The 21,843-nt window shown below is 36.9% G+C and overlaps 1 protein-coding gene across 1 annotated transcript in view; it reads left to right on the top strand.

Moving 5' to 3' along the window:
* LOC110029125 overlaps positions 1-21,843 on the top strand; it is a 58,537-nt gene that overhangs the window by 14,048 nt on the left and 22,646 nt on the right. The window contains exons 6-7 of the mRNA XM_020731249.1: positions 9,771-9,971; positions 10,433-10,560. Coding sequence (XP_020586908.1) covers positions 9,771-9,971; positions 10,433-10,560 — 329 coding nt within the window. The remainder of the gene's footprint in view (positions 1-9,770; positions 9,972-10,432; positions 10,561-21,843) is intronic.

Below are 21,843 nucleotides of genomic sequence, written 5' to 3'. Positions count from 1 at the left end.
CAACCTTTGCAAGTTGACAAATAGAGCTTTCAAATTAAAAAAATAAAAATAATTAAAAAAAATAATAATAATAAATAAAAAAATCCAAATTTCAGCTCTTCCATTTATGCCACCCAATCTTCAAGTCACATCAAAATATCACCATTCTAACCTTTTTAAAAAAAAATTGAATACACCCATTTTCATGTGTAAGGAAGATAAAAAGAAATGGGGATTAATTGCCAACTATGTGAAGTGCGCAAAGATTGAGTAGCATGTGTAAAAATCAGATTCCAGGTGACATGTATGTAGTTCTTTCCAAACTGCATGAGGGCAAGACCTGTACATATACATATGTTTGAAAGTTTTGCTAACGTGAAAAGAAATGAATCCATTAACAAGAAGCAACTTTTGTGCTTGGGTTTGCAAACACATAGCAATTGGGAGGTATGTATGTAAACACGTAATTGCGATGAGATTGGGTAAATACATAAGATTTTCTGTGGAATGGAAATTCTCATTGATAAAACCCACGATACATAAGTGTTAGAAGTGAAGTATTGTGTATCATATAAATAAACGCATAGGAATTCCCAGATGCCGTATGTAAACCTTCCTATTTTATTTATTGCACAACACTCCTCCAAAATTAAAATCTCAAACCTGTTTGAGCAAAATTCATCTTCCAAAGATTCACATGATAGAGCATATTGATATTTCAATAAATTTAGAATCAAGGAAAGCATGTGATCGCATGAGATTAGACATGAAACACATGAGAATCGTGTGCAATGTATGTGATTGTACCAACATATACATGTCGAAGCAATATCTACACCGCAAAACTAAGTTCAAGAACCTGTATTGGAATTTAAATAGCTTTGCTGATAAGACCTAAAGAGTGAGCGGCTCTAGCAAATAGTGTTGTATAAAGGATCCTTGCTCATGTTAACCAAGCGTAAAAGGAAAGCTCAAACGACACATAATATTGCCTCTTTGTTATCAAATCGATCATAAATCATGAAACAGTGAAGCTAAAGGGACAAGCTAAATCAACAAATGTTCAGCAAAGCCATAAACACATCAACCAACCAGCAAAATATTTGAGAAGGTCAATGAGACCTCGAGAAACCCATAATAGTATCGGGCAGACAAGCAGGGATATCAACAACCAAGAAAGCAGATTGAGTGATTAAGGGGCGAGGAAGTTCAACATGTATATATATATATCAAATTTCATATGATTTATCCAAGTGCGGCGTCCTAGCAAAAAAATGGATGTCCTCCGTAGGTAATTTCGACATTCCGGACGCTCCGGTACAGTTTATTTCGCCGTCGGAGGATGCTTTGACGAATTCACCGATTTGCGTGCCAATTTTCTCGTGTCGAAAGTATGGCAATAAGGGTGTCATTTCCTACCAAAATTGGTATCCCGGACGCGTTGGCGCCGTCCAATTTGTCGTCGGAGGTCATCCAGAGAAGTTCGCATTTTCACCCGTCCTTTGGGCTTAATTGAAGTCCGATTTCGTGCAGCTTCGTGAACTTTGTGTATTTGATGTGTGTATGTGACGAAAAAGGTCGTGACGATATTTTCCTAAGGCTTGAAGTCCTATTTGGAACATTTTCCTTGAATCTACGCAACATAGCCCATAACCGCTCGTTCATAAGACGATGATCTTGTGCCAAAGATGCTAGACATCAAATGAAAATATGAATTGGCTGGAATTTCTAGAAGGGTGAGTCTCAATTTTAGTTTTCTAAGATGGTCCATAGGAATTTCTAGAGCTAGAACTTAGGCTCTAAGGAGGAGAATAAAAGACCTCACAAAAATGAGGTCAACACCCACCAAGCCGAGAAAAGCAACTACTCAATCAGTAAAACCAATTCAATTATTGAATCATCTTTCCCATATAGTTTTAAAAAACATGACTTGACATAAATGTTTAGCACATAGATCTCACCCGAGGAACAACTATTTGAAAATTTGAATCAGAAATAACAATTCCGATTCCCAAGTGAACGCACAAAATCAGAAATAACAATTCAGGAATAACTATTTGCAAATGCTATATGTACTAGCAGAGCTTCCATAAAAACAACACTTCACCTAACAGATTGCAATTTCTTCAGAAATAGAAAAGGAAGAGATGTTTGAAAAGAAATAGTTTGAGAATTTTAGCATTATGCTAATCACCCAAGTGAGTTTTCAGATGAAGGGCCTGCTTCTACAAAGGTGATTGATCTGTATTGCAGGACACCAAATTTTTTTCAGAACACCATTGCAGGACACAAAACGCCAGAAAAAAAAAAAATCGAATGTGCACAGCAACACAGATCTAACACATTCCAAAATAATCCAACAAAGTCCTCGTCAAGAGAACCCTAAACGCCATTCATACGAATATTGCAAAAAAGTGAGAAAGACGAAACATAGCAGGAGGAAATCTTTCATACAAATGCTATGCAAAAAGTGAGAAAGACGAAACATAGCAGTGAGGAAGACGCCATTCATACAAACATTTGTCACTGTTCGGGCTATAAAACGAAGAAGAAAGCATCGCAACACATATATCTTACCAGAGGAACAATCGAAATGATGCATGCGAGAGAGGAGATCGGGGAAGGGAGAGGGAGAGGGCGAGGGAGAGCGAGAGAGAGAGATCACCCAAGGGCACAGGAGGAAATCTTTCCCTAAACGCCGGTCGCGAACGCCAAACGCACCAAAGCCCCCGCGTTGTTCCCCTAGTACGAAATAAAAGGATCGAAATCGCAGCGGTCATTTAACACGCGCCCAACGCATTTTCCAAACAGTCTGACAGCGTTTTCAAAACACCGCCGCACCCAAATAAGCTGCCCCAACGGGCCCTTAACGTCACACAAAAATATCATTTGTGCTAACTTTTTAAAAGTCAAATGCACCTTTTTATGCATAGGTTTATAGCACCATGGTGTTATAAATGTAAATATCAAAATTTAGATTTTATATATGTAAATCCATAAGAATTGTGTGGTATGTATGTAAATTTCCCATAACGATAATTCATAGAGTTGTCTTTTTTTTTTCCCTGGGCTTTTGTCTTCTCTTGGCAGTACTTATATAATGGTTTGACAAAGCCTTAGATGCAATATAATATATGTATGTAAATCCAATCATGGCTCTATTTTATTCAATTTTAAGCTAGCTCGATTTAAAATTGAATTGATTTTGACGTGGCTTGTTTTGATATTGAGCCAAATCGAATGAATTTGCTTAGTTACAATTTGGCTCAAATCCAAATTAGCTCACTCTTTTTGATTTTAAGCAAGCTCAAAACTAATGAATGGAAATTATTTGGAAATAAACCTCAAAATTTTAATTTATTAGGGGAATTTACATACATAGCACAAAATTCTTATCTATTATCTCGCGCCTAAACTTTTATATTTACACACATGCCACTCAAATCTTTAATATCAGATAAAAATATCACTATTTTCACTTCCTAAAATATACACAATTCTTATGTATGTAAATATGAAAGTTTAGGTGTGATATATGTAAATACTTAAGAATTTTGTGCTACATTTGTAAATTTCCCAATTAATACAGTGTAAATAAACAAAATGTTAAGATAATCCATGGAAGTGAAGAGACCACACATTAGAATTAAATTCAGATAACTTTGACACTCGTATATTACAACCTCTATATTTTAACGACTCTTGATTTTCTAGCGTTCAGTTTATTAATTTAAACTACTTTGTTGTTATAACTTCTTTTCTTCCAGTATCTGGAGTTTTATAATGTTGGGGTCTCCCCTTTATGTAGATACATTCATCAAATATAAAATGCTGTTAAATATCAAAATTTTTAAAAAAAGATGATTATATCTGTAATATCATAATATTAATTATGTAGCCATATTCTGTTAATTAATGTCCTCAGAAAAGTAAGATGATTTATGGAGCTATGCGATGACCAAATCATCCCATAACAAAAAAATTTGAATCCACTTATCATCTAAGTCAATATACAAATTTCAGTAAAACATGAAGGCAAAGGTGAGTTAATGAAGAAAATAGCAATTGAAGTCATCCCTATTTAATATATTCTTCTAAAGTCCATCGCAGTTTACACAATGCATTAAAATATTATAGGAGGTAATGTTTATGAGTTTGAACTTCTAAAATTGTTTATGATATTAACTTGAAAACTTTCAAATAAAGGTTTTGTTTAGCACAAATCTTCTTTTTTTTTAAGCATTTTGAAAATAGTTTTGGTTGATATGGGAAATATGTTCAGAGAATCTTCATTTTGTATATGCACATTCTATATGACTTTGTGACCATATGGGCAGATTAAAGTCTCTACTCTTGCTTTAAATATAGAATCTCTCTCTCTTTAGTAGTTTTCAGATGATAATTTGAAAGAAGAAATTTTTTAGAATGCACAATTGCAGAATTATATATTTTCAAAGATAAAAAAATTTAATCACTATAGCTTTGCATCTACCAACTATGATCATGTTTTTATCCTCTTTTATTGGTTAACTTGTTTGTGAAGATTTTACAAATGATATTTGTTTGAATAGAACAAGAAGAATTCTTATTGATACAAAAGAGGCTATATAAACCATTTACAGGATTCACCAGTAAGCAAATAAATAAAAGCATGATACCGTAGAATAAAAGGAAAGCAATAATAAAGAAATCAAAGCTAATAACTTAGAATAATAACATGAATTAATAATGGTCCGGAATAATCATTGATATTCTTGTACTCCCTCTTAAGTTGAAGCATAGAGATGCCAATCACATTGAACTTGAATTAGAAGTTATCGAACAATGGCAGAGGAAGTTTTTTTTGTGAAGATATCCGCCAGCTGATCACTGGACACAAACGAAACACAAATTTTCCTTGATTCGAGTTTTTTCTTAATGAAGTGTCAGTCAATCTTGGTGCGATCGTGTTGGACTGGGTTATGAGCAATTGTAATGGTCTTATTATCACAAAACAATCATAGAGGGGCGGAGATTGTCATATATAGTTTGCTGAGCATGATGCGTAACTAGAGAATTTCACAGATTCCAAAAAATATGGATTAAAATTCGGCTTCAGCATTGCTCAGACAACCACTGACTGTTTTTTGTATTTCCACGCAACAAGATTTCCCCACACAAATGAGAAGTGCTCCAAGGTAGATCGTCGATCATGGACGAACTTGGCCCAATCAGTGTCTGTGTAAACTACAATAAAACGAGAGGTGTGATGTGGAAAAAAATAAACTTGAACTGACTTACTATACCAACTTTGTTGCATATGTCGGGGTGTGTATGGGTGAGGTAGATAAGTTTTCTCACAAGGCGCTGGTAGTTAGTCTTGTTTATAGGAATAACCTTAGAAACATCAAGCACTTTTTCATTGGAATTCATCAAAACAACTACTGATTTGCACAAAAAATGTTGTTTTCTGTCAAAAGTTCAATCACATATTTGCGCTGAGACAAACAAATGTCTCGAGATGATCGATCTTCCATGAACTACCACTGAAATCCCAAGGTCTTCATTTCAAAGGAAGTAGCATGAATGCCTTTTAGAGACTATATACTAGTAGATCATTACCTGAGAGTACAATATTGTCAATAGACAATAAGGATAACATTCTGACACTCGAGGAATGCTAGAAGAAGAGAGTGCGATCCGATTGAGTCTGAGTAAACCCATGACCCACCACTAGGGATTTTTCCTGGGAGGTAGTGGAGTCAAAGCCTGAAGGAACTAATATGTATATCTCCTTTGTAAGAACGTCGCTCAAGAATTTGACATTAAGCTGGAATAAGGGCCAATTCAGATTCCCCGCAAGGGATAATAAGACTCGAATGATATTTAATTTAGAAATGGAAGCAAGCATCTCCTCATAGTTAGCTCAGTAGGTTCGTGAGTACCCTTTGGTGATCAACCGTGCCTTGTTGCGTTCAAAGGATCCATCTGAGTTAAACTTGATGCTAAAAATCCATCGACATCCCACTGCTTTCTTACCCTGAGGAAGATCAACGATTTCCCAAGTATGGTTCCGCCGAAGGGCATTCATTTCCTTCATTATGACATCTTTTCAGGTTGGGTCTGCTAGTGCAACCTCAATAATAGATGGGAGCTGATGATCAGTCAGGGCGATAACAAATGCTCTGTAGGTCAACGATAAACTGTAGAAATAAACAGTTTGCTATGGGATAGGGACAACACGTCTGATTGTGTACCTTACTAAAGGAACTCACTTCCTCATTTGGAGTAGGACTAGTGCTCGGGATGTCGCTCGGAGGGGATTTAAGGTCCTGCAAGGAGATAGCGAGCTCCAGAGTTGGTGCTTCAGAACGAGTGCACCGAGTGTAGACATGGAGAGTGGGAGGAGGAGATGGTGGAACCAAATGGACGAATGACTCCTTGGTGGTATGAGAAGTGAGGGGAACATCTACAAGAGTAGTGTAAGGAACAATGTCCAAGAACTCTAGTACCTCGTCACCGGAGGCCGAGTTAGGAAAGCAAGAAACGCTTTAAAAAAAAGAGACATCAACACTCATAGACTTTATTTGTGATATGATCAAGGCATTGTTGGCCTTCTTGAGTGGCAGAGTATTCGACAAAAACACATTTTATGGACCATAGATCAAGTATACTCAGAGTTGGGGTGGTGTTTCGAACAAAAGACCGTGCACCAAAAAAATTTAGGATTTAAAATGGAGAATACCTGATTGGTAGGAAGACATGACCTCAAGACAGCTAATGGGGTCCAAAAGATGTGAATTTTTAAGGAAACTCTATTGATGAGATATGTGTCGGTAAGTATGACATCATTCCAATAATATTTTGGTAGATTAGATTAAAATATCATGGAGTGATCAACGTTGAAAAGATGTCTGTTTTTTCTCTCGGTACCCAATTTTGTTGAGGGGTTTCCGTACATTGAGGTATGGTGGAGGATACCCATACTTATCAATAATTCTCCTAATATAGAGTTAAAAAATTCACAACCATTGTCTGTCCGAAGGATTTGAGATTGAGTTTTGAATTGGATCAAAATGGTGTAGAAATTTTTGAAGGTGACCACAACGCCAGGTTTGTCTTTTAAAATATAGACCCACGTCATCCGACTGTGCTTATTAATCAAAGTAAGAAACCACCGTTTATTGGTATAACTTATAGTACGAGAGAGTCCCTTAAAGACACTGTGAATAAGTGAAAACGGAGCAGAAGGTGTGTAAGTGTGGGGTGAATAAAAAACACGATGGCATTTTGCTAACTGATAGGTTTCACATTTGAAATTAGAAAGATTTTTATTAGTAAACAATAAAATATACAATTATTTTAGATATTGAAAATTAGGATGACCGAAACAATAGTGCAACGACATAATATGACATTCAATAGACAGAGATAAAGTGCAACTATTGAGTGGAGTGTCCTCGTTCTCTGTGTCTTTCTCTTGGAAGAAGTAGAGTCCGGCTACCCGTTTAGCAGTTCCATTCATTCTCCCCAAATGACGATCCTTAAAGACAAATTTCAAGAAAAAATGTGCAACACAATAGTGTCATATGTCACTATTCTGACTGACAAAATGTCACATTTCAGCAGAGGTACATGTAACACAAATTTCAGAGTTATATTTTTTCTTAAAACAACAATCCTTTACCCTCAATGGAACCGTGAAAGTCAACAATTTTAACAGTATCTTTTCTTGAGCATGGATAATTTGTTGAGAACACTTGAGAGCATCCGGTCATGTGGTCCATAGTGCCTGAAGCAATGATCTATGGACGAGAAGAGGCAAAAAAAGTGAGTGCCATAGGATGGGTATCTTGACGAGCATGGGAGGTCGACGGGCCGGAAGAGAGCGAACTAGATCCAAACAGTTTGATTAAGTGCTTCCTTTGACTTTTAAGAGAATTAGAGAATTCTGGAATGTTCTGAGTAGGGTCTGGTTGTATCGTGGTGGGTTCAAATGTCGTAGTGAGACTCTTGACAACGGAATATTTGACCCAAAGTTTGTATGCAGGTTTTCCATGGAGCTTCCAACACTTTTCATAAGTGTGGTTGGGTTTGTGCTGTAATCGCAAGTGGGGTGACTGGCCTGGAGTAGCATGAATGAGGAAAGATCCTTTACCAAAGAGGGTTAAGCACTATTAGAGACTAAGACAAATGCTTCGACAAAAAGAATGAAAGCACCAAGCACGAGAGGTTTCTGGCTCTCTTTGCGACAAATCTCAATGAAAGCAAAAGGAAGAGGATCCCGATCAAGAATATGGACCCAAATTTTATCAAATCTTTGTTGAGGTCTGCTATAAACTAGAACTTGCAATCCTTTTCTAAAATTTTCTAAAAGAGATAAAGGTCAGTCGGAGAGTCTCAAGTATGGTCATAATATATGTCACATTCCATCCACAATGCAACTAGATCATTGTAGTTCTGAGTGACGGTCCTTTATCTCTGTTTTGCCTCTTGAATTTTCTTATTCACCTCATATAGCTGGCCGCAATTCCCTATATTTGAGTAGGTATCACGGACTGTCGTCCAGAGGGCACTAGCGGAAGGAAGTAACATATATGATTGGCTAATTGAGGTCTCTATGGAGTTAATCAACTACAACATGACCATGGAATTCTCCACTTCCAAAGTTTCATACGTTGGGTCTGTCTTTAGAGGTTCAAGAATCATACCAGTGAGGTGACCGAATTTCATGTCCTTTGATGAATAACGACACAACTTGAGACCATTGGAGAAAGTCATTGCCGTTTAGCCAAAGGAGATATTGGGTTTTTGAGATATCAGAAGATTTCGGTTGCTGAAAGGGAGAGATACGACATCAGGAAGAGGTTCCAACGGTCCTGAAAAGAGACTCGACTGACAGACAAATAGTCCAGTGGTTGGGAAAGAATCCTCTGGAACAAGTCTCTGGTCGGCTGTAAGGAGAGACAAGATGAGTTCCGGTGAACCTGGACGGACATCAAGCTATTTGGAGGGGCTCCAACGGTTGTGAGGTGGGCCTGGCGGCAAGATAGAAGTTTTGGAAGGGCATTCGACTGGCTGGAGGGTAACCCGACGCCTGGAAGGGCCAGTCGACGGTAAGGAGAGGCCCAACAACAACTTGATTAGGACCATGACTTTGATACTATGTTAGAATATAACCAGAAGAATTATTATTGATACAAAAGGGGTATATAAACCCATTACAGGATCTACCTGTAAGGAAAGAAATCGAAACATGATACAGTAGAAAAAATGAAATTAATAATAAAGAAATCAAAGTTGAGAACTCTGAATAATAACATGAATTACTGACGGCTAGTAATAGCTATTAATATTCAAATAATATTAAAATTGAGGTGTTTTGGTGTGTGCTATTTGTAGATGCTATAGCTTTGATATGTGTGAATTTTTTTGAAGAGAGGCTTTAAACTAGGGATTAAATTATGACAGCTAATGCGGGTTTGATTGAAATTAACAGAGTTATTTTGATCATTGAGTACATTTTGAACAAGTTGAGTAGAAGTTGATTTGATTATTATTCGTTTGTGTTTTTGTAAGTTAAAGTGATATCCTATTATGCTTCTCAAAATGCCCTGTCTATAGTACAAAAGAATGTGATATATATTGAGATAAACAATATATGTTGCTAGAATAGATCCTTGCTTTTTGAGGTTTTGATTTAAGCATTGATTGATTGTTTGATATTTTAAATATTTTTCATGTTGCATTAATTTTCTATTTAGATTATTATTTATTTTTGGAGCATGAAATTTGACTAAGTTGCTGTACAGTTGTGAATCAAATAAATACCTCATCTTGTTCACATTCCGAAGAAGCTAGAAAAGATTCCGCATCTTTTAGGAGATCATCCTGCAATAAAAATATTGCAATGTGTTTTGTGGGAAGAGAGATCGGTATTAATTGGCCTTTGTGCCGTTCACCTGGTGGATATGCTGAGAGGAATCAGAGAAGGTGGATCCCTTTATTTGAAGGTATTTTTTTGGCTCTTTTCTATATTCTCAATATTACAAATTTGTAGTCAGATGTTTATTGTATGTTCTGAAGTTGAATTCTGGCTTAAATACAATATATATATATATAATAGTCTTCAAATTATTTACATGGGGTTATTTTAGTCTGAAATTTTATAAAAGTGCTAAATTAGTCCTCAGATTCTTTAAGTTGGTGTTGAAATGATCCTCCACGGGGGCTATTTCAACCCTTATTAAAAGTGTTTGGGGACTAAATTGAGATTTTTATAAACTTTGGGATTAAAATGACTTTCTACAAAGAGTTGGAAGACTATTTTGACACCGTCTCTCTCTCTCTCTCTCTCTCTCTCTCTCTCTCTCTCTCTATATATATATATATATATATATATATATATATTGCTAAAGTTTGTTGTTAGCTATTACACAATGAAAAGGACATGTCACTGTTTCATTAATAATAGGTTGGCAATCGCTTGAATGTCAATTTGAAGGCCCGGCCGTGTTATTGAAACGTAAAATTTATTCTTCATGGGCTCCTACTTGGTGTGCCTACACATCAAGCGTTGCTATTGCGCAGCCTCATGGGAGGGTAAGGTGTTAATTTTATTTTATCTATACAAGCATTTGTAAAACCTGGCTATCAATAAATGTTGGTTTTCCTTGAGCCACATTTCAGTATGTGTATTTTAGAAGCAATACTTAGAATAATGCTTCTTTGGTATATGGGTGTAATTAGAGGTGGTAATGTAATAAGACTGATGTTATGTTGCTAATTTGTGATTTGTTTCGCCGCACCTTTCTTATTTATGTGATAGAATGAAGGCATTACAAGAATAAAGCTCTTTGATATAAAGGTGTAGTTAGAAGTGCATATGCTAATAAAGCTGTTGTTTTGCTGGTAAATTTGTATTCTATGTGACGGAAATCTGTTCCATTTACAGAATTCACCAGCCTCCCATTAAAAGGCGTATATTTCTAATTTACAAGGCTCTCTAGATAAAACTTAGCAAGAATGTTATCTTTTTGAACTTTTTGATGGGACATGAAACAACTTGACATGAACTTGACCCAAAAGTTCGATCCGAACATGACCTGCCTTCAACTGCTAACCTGAACATGACTCATGTAATCCTCTTAACATAAGACATAATAGCTATTGAAATCAAATTCAGGTCGATTTTGGGTTGATTTCAGGTTTACGAGATATTTTGAGTCCATTCAGGTTATCGGGGCAACCCGAATCGACCCGAAAAATTAAACAAATTAGAATTCCTAACCTGAACCTAAACAAAAATTTATTCAGGTCAATCCGAACCTAAATATATGGAGTTGGGTTCGGGTTGAGTTGACATGTTGGGTCAATTTTTGACACCCCTAAATAAAGTAGAATGACTTTGGAAATTGATCTTTGAAGAACCATCTTAGGTAATCTCTCTTTTGTTTGCTTATCTCCTCTTTTTGGTTTCTTTTCCCTTCTCTCTATCTCTATGCATCACTCTTGTCTCACTTCATTCTTTTTTTGATTTTTTTCTCTTTAAATTTCCCGATGCTTCATCGTGTGGGATCATCTGCTTTCTTGGATCATTACCTTCACATTTTCCATATTTCATTTTGTTTCCTTTTCACTACATGTTGCCTTCATTTCCGCACTTGCATTTGATCCCAACCCTATCCTTTTTCCATTTCTTCCATTTGCAATTAATCCCAATTTATCATTAATCTCCCCTCACCAAACACATCTTGACTTTCCGTGCTCTAATTCTTTCTTTTCTCAATCAGTTGAAATCCATCAAGAAGCCAAGAGCTTTTGATTTCTAACCATAGGCCATGTAAATTTTGGTTGATGGAAGTTTTGCCTTATTAATTAACAATGATTGCCTTGAAACCCTTACTATGTTCTTTATTGTATCAATTAAGTCTCATAATCGTTGCATTGTATCAATTAAGTCTCATAATCGTTGCTTTTTCTAATAAGCATTTTCATCTGCTACAGATCACTGGTGTTTTGCGCGTGAAATCATCAAAATTAAGAAATAAATTATAACTATTGAATATTCCATTCAGAGAATTATCCAAGGCAAAGATAATGATCTACTTCTCCCTCATTAGTGAGATTATGACTTATACCAATTTTACGTGATCGCGTATTGTTACTTCAGAAATTCAACAACATTCACTGAATTCTTACCGAGTTTCCAACACTATATTCTCCCTAGAAGCCCTTCACTATTACTAGATGCGTTTATGCACCTTGACCCATCCTAAACTGATTTGGAGCAACTTACACCTGTTTCTTAGTGGAAATATGAGCTCAAACAAGTTTTTTTGTTCATAGTAAACTGTACATAACATTCACATTCAATCAGAATTGTTTCTTTCTTTTGAAGTTCAAGTGTTTCATCACAAAAAAATGTTAACAATAGAGATGGATTGACTATCTTTGTAGGTATAAGTTTTACTTTTAGTTGGATTCATATTTCTTGTTCACTTGTAAGTTTATTAATTTAGCTACGATCCTTATATTGTAAGGCTTCATTAAAAGTAAGCGTGTGCGTTCGCTACAGTCCTACTGGCTATTTGGCCTATATAAGGGAGAAATCCAACAAATATTGGGAGTTTAGGGTGTGTTAAACGTAAACTAGCAATATTGGCTTTGAAAACTCTAGATTAGGTTATCACTTGCATTGTTGTCCAAACTTATAATGTTTTGAAAACTATAGATTAAGTTATCACTTGCATTGTTGTCCAAACTGGCATATATAATTTTCCTTTGCCTGCCTCTTTTGGCTATGCTTATGCATATTATTGGTAACTTAATGGACTAAGTATAAATAATATTTTAATCTTTGATTTTGTAGTAATCTTTTGTTATTAAAGAGTGATTGTTTTTACATTTGCATTTAGTATTTTCATGTCCAGTTGCATTTAGCATATGTTTATTTTATTCCATCATCATTATCATTATTGTTAACCAAAGTTTGCATCATGGATTATCATTAAAGTTCATTTCTCTTAAAGTGATGTCTGAAACTATTCTCTATAGATCATTTTGATCGATTTTATTTATATATAGATCTATCCCTTTTTCTTTTAATCATCTAACATAAATTTTACTTCTCCAACGGACATTTTCTGCCATCTATTGTACATCCTCAAACCACGTAAGTCTATTTTATTTACCTTACCTTTAGTAGATGTTATTCTTACCTCTCCTTAATATAAACATTTGTAATTTAGCCTTCTAGTTTACTACACATACATATCAAAAGAAAAAATTTGCTCAAAAGTTAATATGTACATTCATAACATTGGCTAAAATAGGGTATTACAATATTTTACAAATAAACCCCTAGACTTCTTCAATATTCTCTTTTTACCAATCGACCCTTAATAAGGTCCAATTTTCAACACTCCCTCTCAAGATGGAGAAAAGAATCCACTAAGCCCATCTAGTCACATAACCTAGACAAATCTAATGAACTAAGTTCTTTAATGAGGTAGTCATCCACTTGCTCTTCAGTGGCTACATGACTTAGCTTTAGTAGCTCGTTATTCGGATTTTCCTTGATGAAGAATCTATCAATCTCCATATGTTTGGTTTTGTCGTGTTGCACCGGGTTTGTAGCAATGTTGATTGCTGACTTATTATCGCACCACAATTTTATTTGAGTTCTTTCGTCCACCTTGAGTTCCTTTGCCATCTTAAGCCCGACCACTAGAACTCCTATTCCCAGAACTGATATAAGAGTTCCTAGCAAGTTTATCAAACTCACAAACATTATAAACAAGCTTTTGTTTATTTGTCTTTTAATACAAAAAAGGATACAATCGACTCAATAAACTAAAATAAGAGTGTCTCCTGCATCTGTGATGTAGCAACTCACTGTCCACACTCCTCCCAGATTTTTGTACTCCATCTCTTTCTACCGTGGATGCCAAAGTTGAGCCCATCCCCTCCCGATCTAAGTACCAGGGTCCATTATGTCATATTCTAGTCCTAGGTGTCAGACCTGTCCCTTTCTCTTCGAAGATCACCTTAAGAATATAAAAAACAAGAAAACAACACATTTTAACTGCAGAACAATGTCTCTAATGGATAAAATTTTCATTGAAAAAAAGGGAGCATGCCAAATATTGGACAAAGTCATATAATTGATTTCCCTTACTATACCCAAGTTGTGTTGTACTATCAATAGTTTGGATGCTCTGCGATTCTGCTAAGAGAGTATAGGAAGAAAACTCTCTAGCATTACCTTTCACATGTCAAGATGCAACAAAATCTACTATCCATTCTGATGATCTTGTGTTGAAAATAGAGGCAAGAGCATTGTCGGTCAACTTTTTGATAGATTTGAAAATATGGTATATGAAAATAATTTTTGAAATTTAATTTAATATAATATATATATTGTTTGAGTTCTAAAAGTAGTATGTTTTAATTTTTAAAAAAATGAGACCAAATAGATCTCATTAGTCTGATAGTTTGCATAATCGTGTCTGATACCGCAAATACTACACCCTCCCGAAAGATAAGTGTAGATCTCGGCGATAGGCCCAATCATGCAAACTAAGATATTTGTGATTTATTCCTCTATTTTGGTCTATGAACCTTTTGTATGTTGAACGACAACTTCCCCTACCTAATACAAAGATTAAATAAGATTTATTTTACCTGGGTTTCAAGTTCTCTATAGAGGCAAACCTCTATAGTTAATTACATCTCAAATGACTGGGGTCACTTGAGAAAAATCTTGATAACGATCAGTGGTTCTAGTCTTCAAGATTCCAAGGTTTAGGTTTTCACGGCAGGACGTGGAAAAACAAGTGAAAGTGGCTCAAGTAGGAACAGTTCTTTCAGGAGTTCAATGGAAGTAAAGGGTATGAGGCGTCACAGATCTTGAGGAGGAACCTCAGTGACTTCTCAAACTATTCTACTGTACGGCTACATTTTAGAGAAGATTTTATTTGAATGTTTAATCCTGTCAATTTTATTATTTGAGACTTACATTTGCATACATTTGCATAATATCTGATTATGCAAATAACCCGCAGAGATAAGAGGGTTTACGTTGTAACGAACAACAACCTCAGAACCTAAAGCGAATTAGGACTTACACTGAACAATATTTTTGCACAGGTGCTTAAAGAGGGAATGTGAGGATTTACGTCGCGCTAGAGGTGCTACATCAAAGTTCTATGAGTTGTTATTATGCTAGGAAGGGATAATGCTGAAGAAGATCCTCTCGCTGCTCGGTCTGAATTCCTCGCCGTGCTGCCCACAAAGTTGACTACAAACTTCTTTCGTCGCGACGACTCTAAGGTTTAAGTGCTTGAGATTAGTAGTTTACGCTTCACAGTTTTTGTGTCAATGTTTAGTTTTGTTTTTTTTTCAGTTTTGGTTTTGCATGCAGAATAAACAAATCGCAGGAAAATAAAATATACTTGAAAGTTAAAAATGCAGTAAAGTAAAATATTGTAGATAAACTGTAAAAGCGTACCTGTGCATCTGCTATTGTTGCGTTATTAATGTTGCGAGCATAATATGATTTGCAGCATATTTAAAAATATTTGCAAGAAAAATAAATAAGGCAAGATGACCCGCATGAAAGTCATAAAAAACGAGTAGTAGAAATCACGAGCAAAAGAATCCTGTAACCACATATGACAGCTCAGGACTAGGTATAAGACATTGGTAAAAGTGGGGGCTCAGAGCTGGGCTGTGTGATTCCCGACCTTAAGTAAGAGTTGCCAACTCGACAATCTACAGGAGGTAGTTCTTAACCTCAATCTAAGTGACCAGTTGTTGACCTTTACAAATTTTCATAGAAAAATTCTCATGCAAAAGTTTTGTTCAAGTCCTTTTTATGCAGAGTTCTTTTTATCATGCAAAAAGAAATTTTTATTTTTATTTTTGTAAATATGTTGTAAAATTATATAGTCCACAGGCTGGTCACTCTAATCGTGCTAGAATTACTGATAACCTAAGAGTGTCGGGGTCAACGAGAGCGTCGGGGGCAACGATCTCACCAAGCATCGGCGAATAGTATCATTGATCATTCTCCCTTATTGAAGATCCTTGAGGTAGGAGTTGAGGTAGGAGATATCTTGAGGTAGGAGATATTATTCTAATAATTTCACTTTGTATCCCTCATTTAAGCACACATAAGCAATGTCATCATCGCCATCGCCACTTAGATCCTAGACTTATCCTAGTCCGGTGATTCATATGTGGTATTAACAAAGTTCCCCATTTGTCAGAAGGATTTCAGTGTAATATCCAAACTCAAATCCCGGTGCACTGGGTTTTATTGTAAGTTAAGTCATTGCAGGAATTCCACTATTGATTTAATTAAGCATGAACTACGTCTCGGTGCATCCTCATATCTAGTGTCTTAATCAGTTTGTGAAGCAGAATTAGGGTCAAGTGTCTAGTGTCTAGTTTCACTGTGCATTTGAGGATTAGGTGAATGGATTCTTACCTAAGGTATGCTTCTAAAACCTTAGGAGGTTACACTGCAGAGATTAGGTAGATGGGGCTCTCACCTAGGTTGTGCTTCTAAAGTCTAGGAATCCTATACTGAGGAGAGGATTAGGTGAATGGGCTCTCTCACCTAGGGTGTGTTCCTAAAGTCTAGGAAGCCTACACTGAGGGCTAGGTGGATGGGCTCTCACCTAGGGTGTGCACCTAAAGTCTAGGAGGTCTACACTGAGGATTAGGTGGATGAACTCTCACTTAGGGTGTGCTCCTAAAACTTTAGGAAACCTACACTGAGGATTAGGTGGATGAGCTATCACCTAGGGTGTGCTCCTAAAGTCTAGGAAGCCTACACTGAGGGCTAAGTGGATGGACTCTCACTAGGGTATGCTCTTAAAGTTTAGGAGGTCTACACTGAGGACTAGATGGATGGACTCTCACCTAGGGTGTGCTCCTAAAACTCTAGAAAGCCTACTCTTTAACTTATGCTTAAGGTGATTGAAGGTTTTCCATATCTTCCAATTAATTAAATCATTAATCCTCATCTTTATGACTTAACCATTTAACAAAAATGTCAAAACAAACGAAAAGAAAATGTTGATCCACTTTCAAAACTAACAAATCAAAAGAGAAAATAGCAAGTGAATTAACCTAAAAAAATGTTTAAAATCTTTCAACAACTGTAATTAAATAGACTCTCGAGAAGAGTGCTTAAGTTTGTTCCAAGACAGTGCACAAAATCGTCCCGAATTGTCACCTAAAGTGGTTCCAAAACAGTGCATTAAAATCAAACCTTAAACAGTAATTTTTAGAACCCCCAAATAGCTCTCATGTAAACTCAAGCATCAATTTTAAATGTCCCAAAATCAGGTAGAAAATACAGTCCAAAATAGTGTGTAAATTCTCCAAAATCAGTTAACAAGCTGGCTTTAAAATAGTACGTGAATCAGTAGGCAAAACCCTAACAATCACAAGGTTTAAACACACCAAACAACAGGTAAAACAGCCCCCAGGGGAGGTATTTGGAAATAAAAGAACATAGACCTACAAAAAAACATTCAAGCCCTGGAATAACAATCATCTCGAGTCTCGTAGTATTCCCGTTTGAGTGCTCGAAGTACGAAATCTGCAAATGAGTATTTAAGATCGGCAAACAAATGGTCATTGGAACCTCACAATGTTTGCATCTAAGTGCTTGAAACATAAAGCCAACTACGGAGCATTTAAAATCAGCAAATAAATGATTATTGGAACCTCACAATATTTGCATTTCAACTAAACATTTAAAATCAGCAATCATATTGTTTATATTTTTCCAAAATCAGTAAAAAAATGTATGGCCAAAACATCATTTATAGTTCTCCATAGATCGATGCAAAACACATGAATATACAATAATGATTCGACGCTTGTCCGATGGAATGCAATAAACATTTGCTATTAGTTGCATTAATATGACTAGAATCATTTTTTATCTATGTTATATTTGTCCAGTTAAAGCAAATCACAAAAGACTCCTTAAATTACATAATTTAGAACAAAGCTTTTTTAGAATGAAGAACCATATTATGCTTCAATAGAAGAGCATATAAAATTGTCTTATGCTGAGAAAGAAAAAGTAATTGATTCAGGGTATACACTCAATAATCAATGACAACAGATTTTTTTTTTTTATTGAAGATAAAAAAGATGAAAGGAAAAGGGAGTTCAGGAAACATACCTGCAACTGTGTAGATTTTAGTTCGAAGGCCTTACACAGGGCGATCCCGTGGTCGCTTTCCCGACTAACTCTAATCGCGAGTGTTTGGCTGGGTTTCGATCGAGGGTGAAGCCTAAACAGGAAAGACGACGAAGGTCTCGTGCACGGGTAGGAGAGCCAACGGGAGAGGCGAAGCAGGTGAGTGGTTCAGTGCAGAGGGGAGTCCGCAAGAGGGGAGGCAAAGCAGGTGAGGAAGAAGATCGCGATTCACGAAGTTGTAGAGGCGAGATTTAGGTCGCGTGGGGCGAGCGGGATTTGTAGAGCGGAGCTTCTTTAGCGTGAGGAAGAGGGAGGCGACCGAGTCTCGGTCACAAAAGTGTAGACGAGCCGAGCGGCTGGTAATTGAGAGGGAGTGAGCAGGAGAGGCGCTTCGATCCCAAGCGGGAGAGGCACTTCTTCGGTCGAGCAAAGGATTAGGGAGCAGGTTTCGGAACAATGGGGAGAAGTCGAGCGCTCTTGTCAAGCGGGATCGAACACGAGGAAACCAAGCAGGCAAAGAAGAAACCGCCGGAGCCGAGCGGGAGGAGGGAGTCGAGATTGAGCGTGAGGAGGAAGAGGAAGTCGAATCGTGTCTCTCCCCCGAGGAAGAAGCCGACGTTCCTATAGGAGCGGGCCAAATTAATCAAAGGAGCCGTTTCCTTGGCGGGGAATTAAAAGCTTCCATTCAGGTAGTTTGGTCAAATGAAAAGCAAATGGAGTTCAAATGGAAAGTTTTAACTCTCAATTAAGATAAAATTAAATGACAAATTTGAAATTCAAAAATTTAAAATTCAAAATCGTTTAACCCTTGTTCAACCCGAGTCCAACCCGAATCAAATCTGAGTTGAACCTGGGTTGAGTTTGGGCCCGCGCCCCGCTAATTAAAAAAAGCGTGCATCGATATTCGTGTCATTTGTTTGTGCGTGTAACCCTAACAATATGAGTGTCTTTCCTGGCTAAAATTGACGTCCCAGACGCATCCATGTAATCTGTTTAGTCATCCGGGATCATCCCGGCGAGTTTGCCTATGGTGGGGCCAAAAATGTGTCAAATTCGTGCGTGGTGCATTGAATGCATGAATTGCCACATTCGCGAGTAATCGAGTCACAAATGGTTCACCTAAGGCTGTTTGATCCTATAAGAACTCATTTTCAGGCCCTCTACATGTTCGTCCTTTGCCCTTGCAACTAGAAGTTGAGTGCTTGGAACCACTCATGCGAGTTCTTCACAAAAATGAGTCAAGAAGTGACTTGAAGTTCTACGGGAGGTGGGCTCCATTACTAGTCTGCTAAGATGGTCAACAAGGAACTCCTAAGGCTAGATTTTGGGTTATGGGAGTATGAGACTAAAACCTTTATAAAAATGAGGTTAACAAACATGTGTATCATAAATACCATTTTTAGAGTGAGTATAAGTGACAATGTTATTTTTTGATGACGACTGGTTGGAAGCATCCTCAACCCCTTCTCCTGTTGCGTTCTTGTCGGCCAACTTTTTGATTTCGAAAAGTATTTTTATAGTTTTGAAAAGTAGATGATTTAATTTAACCTAAAAGGTATATAATTTTATGAAAATAGTGTATTTTAATTTTGAAAAAAATGAGACCAGCTGGATCTCATTTGCCCAATAATTTGTATAATTGTGCCCGGTAGCACAAATGATACACATTCTCGAAAGATAAGTGAACCCCGCGGCGGTGGATCCAATCATACAAACTACGAGATTTGTGACATCCATTTGGTGTGCGAAACTTTTATATGTGACCGAAAAATTTTCCTATTTAATACAAAGATTAAATATGATTTATTTTACTTGGGTTCCAAGTTCCCTATAGAGGCAAGCCCCTATAGTTAATTACATCCCAAGTGACGGGAATCACTTGAGAAAACTCTCGATAATGATCAGTGGTTCTAGTATTCAAGAATTCAAAGTTCAGGTTTTCAAGGTAGGACGTGGAAAAACAAGTGAGAATGACTCAAGCAAGAACATTTCTTTCAGGAGTCCAAAGGAAATAAAAGGTAGGAGATGTCACAGATTCTGAGGGGAATCCTCAGTGACCTCCAAAACTATCCTGCTGTGTGGCTGTATTTCAGAGAAGATTTTATTTGAATGTTGAATCCTGTCAATTTTATTATTTGAGACTTACATTTGCATAATAACTGGTCATAATAACTGTACATTTGCATAATAACTGGTTATGTAAATAGCCCGCAGAGGTAAGAGGTTTTACGTCGTTCTGGACGACAACCTCGGAACCTTACGAGTTAAGACTTACGCTACACAACATGGTTGTGCAGGGGCCTAAAAGAGGGTGAGGTTTTACGTCGTTCTAGGCGATCTACCTCAAAATCCTATAAGTTGTTTAAACTAGGAAAATTTAATTAGTGTAGACTCATTTTGCTGTTGTAGAACGACGAACATCTCCATCTGTAGTCCACTCCAAACTCCTTGCCGTGCTGCCTACGAAGTTGCTCATAGTTTCTCATTGAAGTAACAGTCCTAAAGTCTAAAGTTCAAACAGTTTTACCAGGTGTGTCTCAATGTCTCAGTTTGGTTGTCCTTAGGGGGTTCAAGTTGATTAGAGCGACACCGGTTAGGATCCCACGGTTCCCTCGTTCCGGTATCACTATTTTCTTTTGAACTTAGTTTAAACGAGTTGTGAAACTTATTTAAACCGGGGAGATCTCGTTAGCAACCGTGTGTTACCTCCTCTGAGGGACTCCCGTAAGTTCGAAAGAACGTGTTATGTTTTTTTTTTATTTGATTTGTTTTGAAAATGTTGTTTAATTTTGAAAACAGAGTTTTGTTTTGAAAGCGATATTATATTCAGTACCTATATAATGTGTTAGAACAAGAGTAATTACAATAAAGACAACAATAAATAGAATATAACTGCGTACGTGGCGTATCTGCTGCTGTTATTCCTGTTGAATGTTTAACTCACAAAGAACAATATAATTTGCTGAGAATTTAAATAAATTGCAGAGAAAAATAAGAAAACAGTAAACAGTAGAACAAGTTGTAGTAACAGCTAGGAACTCCAAATAGGTGATCTTAAAGTTTTCTACAACTATTGACTGCAACTGGCGAGTTAGTACGGTGATCCTACGACCTCCTACGGTTCTGGGAAGCATCTAGCAAGTGTGTACGGTGATCCTACGACTCCGGACAACAGTTAAGAATTTCGAACAGCAACTCTACGGCTTCCTACGACACCGAGCAGCGGCTAGGAGCCTCGATTAGTGGTCCTATAGCTTCCTACGACACCGGACAACGACTAGGAACTTCGGACAACAACTCTACCTTTCCTACGACACCGGGCAACAACTAACATGCTTGTACGGTTTCAGATTCTGCATAAAGCTAAGCCGAATCAATTTCCAACTAACATATAGCTTACAACAAATGCAGTCCAGCTTAATGAGCTTGTAAAGTCCCCACAATGCTTCTCCTGCAGCTTCTCGAGTAAGCTTTAAAATGAAGTGGGGTAGGTTTTAGGCGAGTTTTGGGGGTTGTGTAGGCCCTCCAAACAACATTAGAGCTGCCTAAAAACACATTTTGAACTATTCCACGCGACACTCTGGTCAATCTCAAATGGATAAGTTTAAAAAAAGCTTAAAACAGTGAAGGCACTAACAAGTTTTGAGGTTTTCCTGGGG

This window comes from Phalaenopsis equestris, unplaced genomic scaffold (assembly GCF_001263595.1).
Source record: "Phalaenopsis equestris unplaced genomic scaffold, ASM126359v1 Scaffold000552, whole genome shotgun sequence".
Lineage (NCBI taxonomy): Eukaryota > Viridiplantae > Streptophyta > Magnoliopsida > Asparagales > Orchidaceae > Phalaenopsis > Phalaenopsis equestris.
This window is presented reverse-complemented; position numbering and strand designations above follow the sequence as displayed.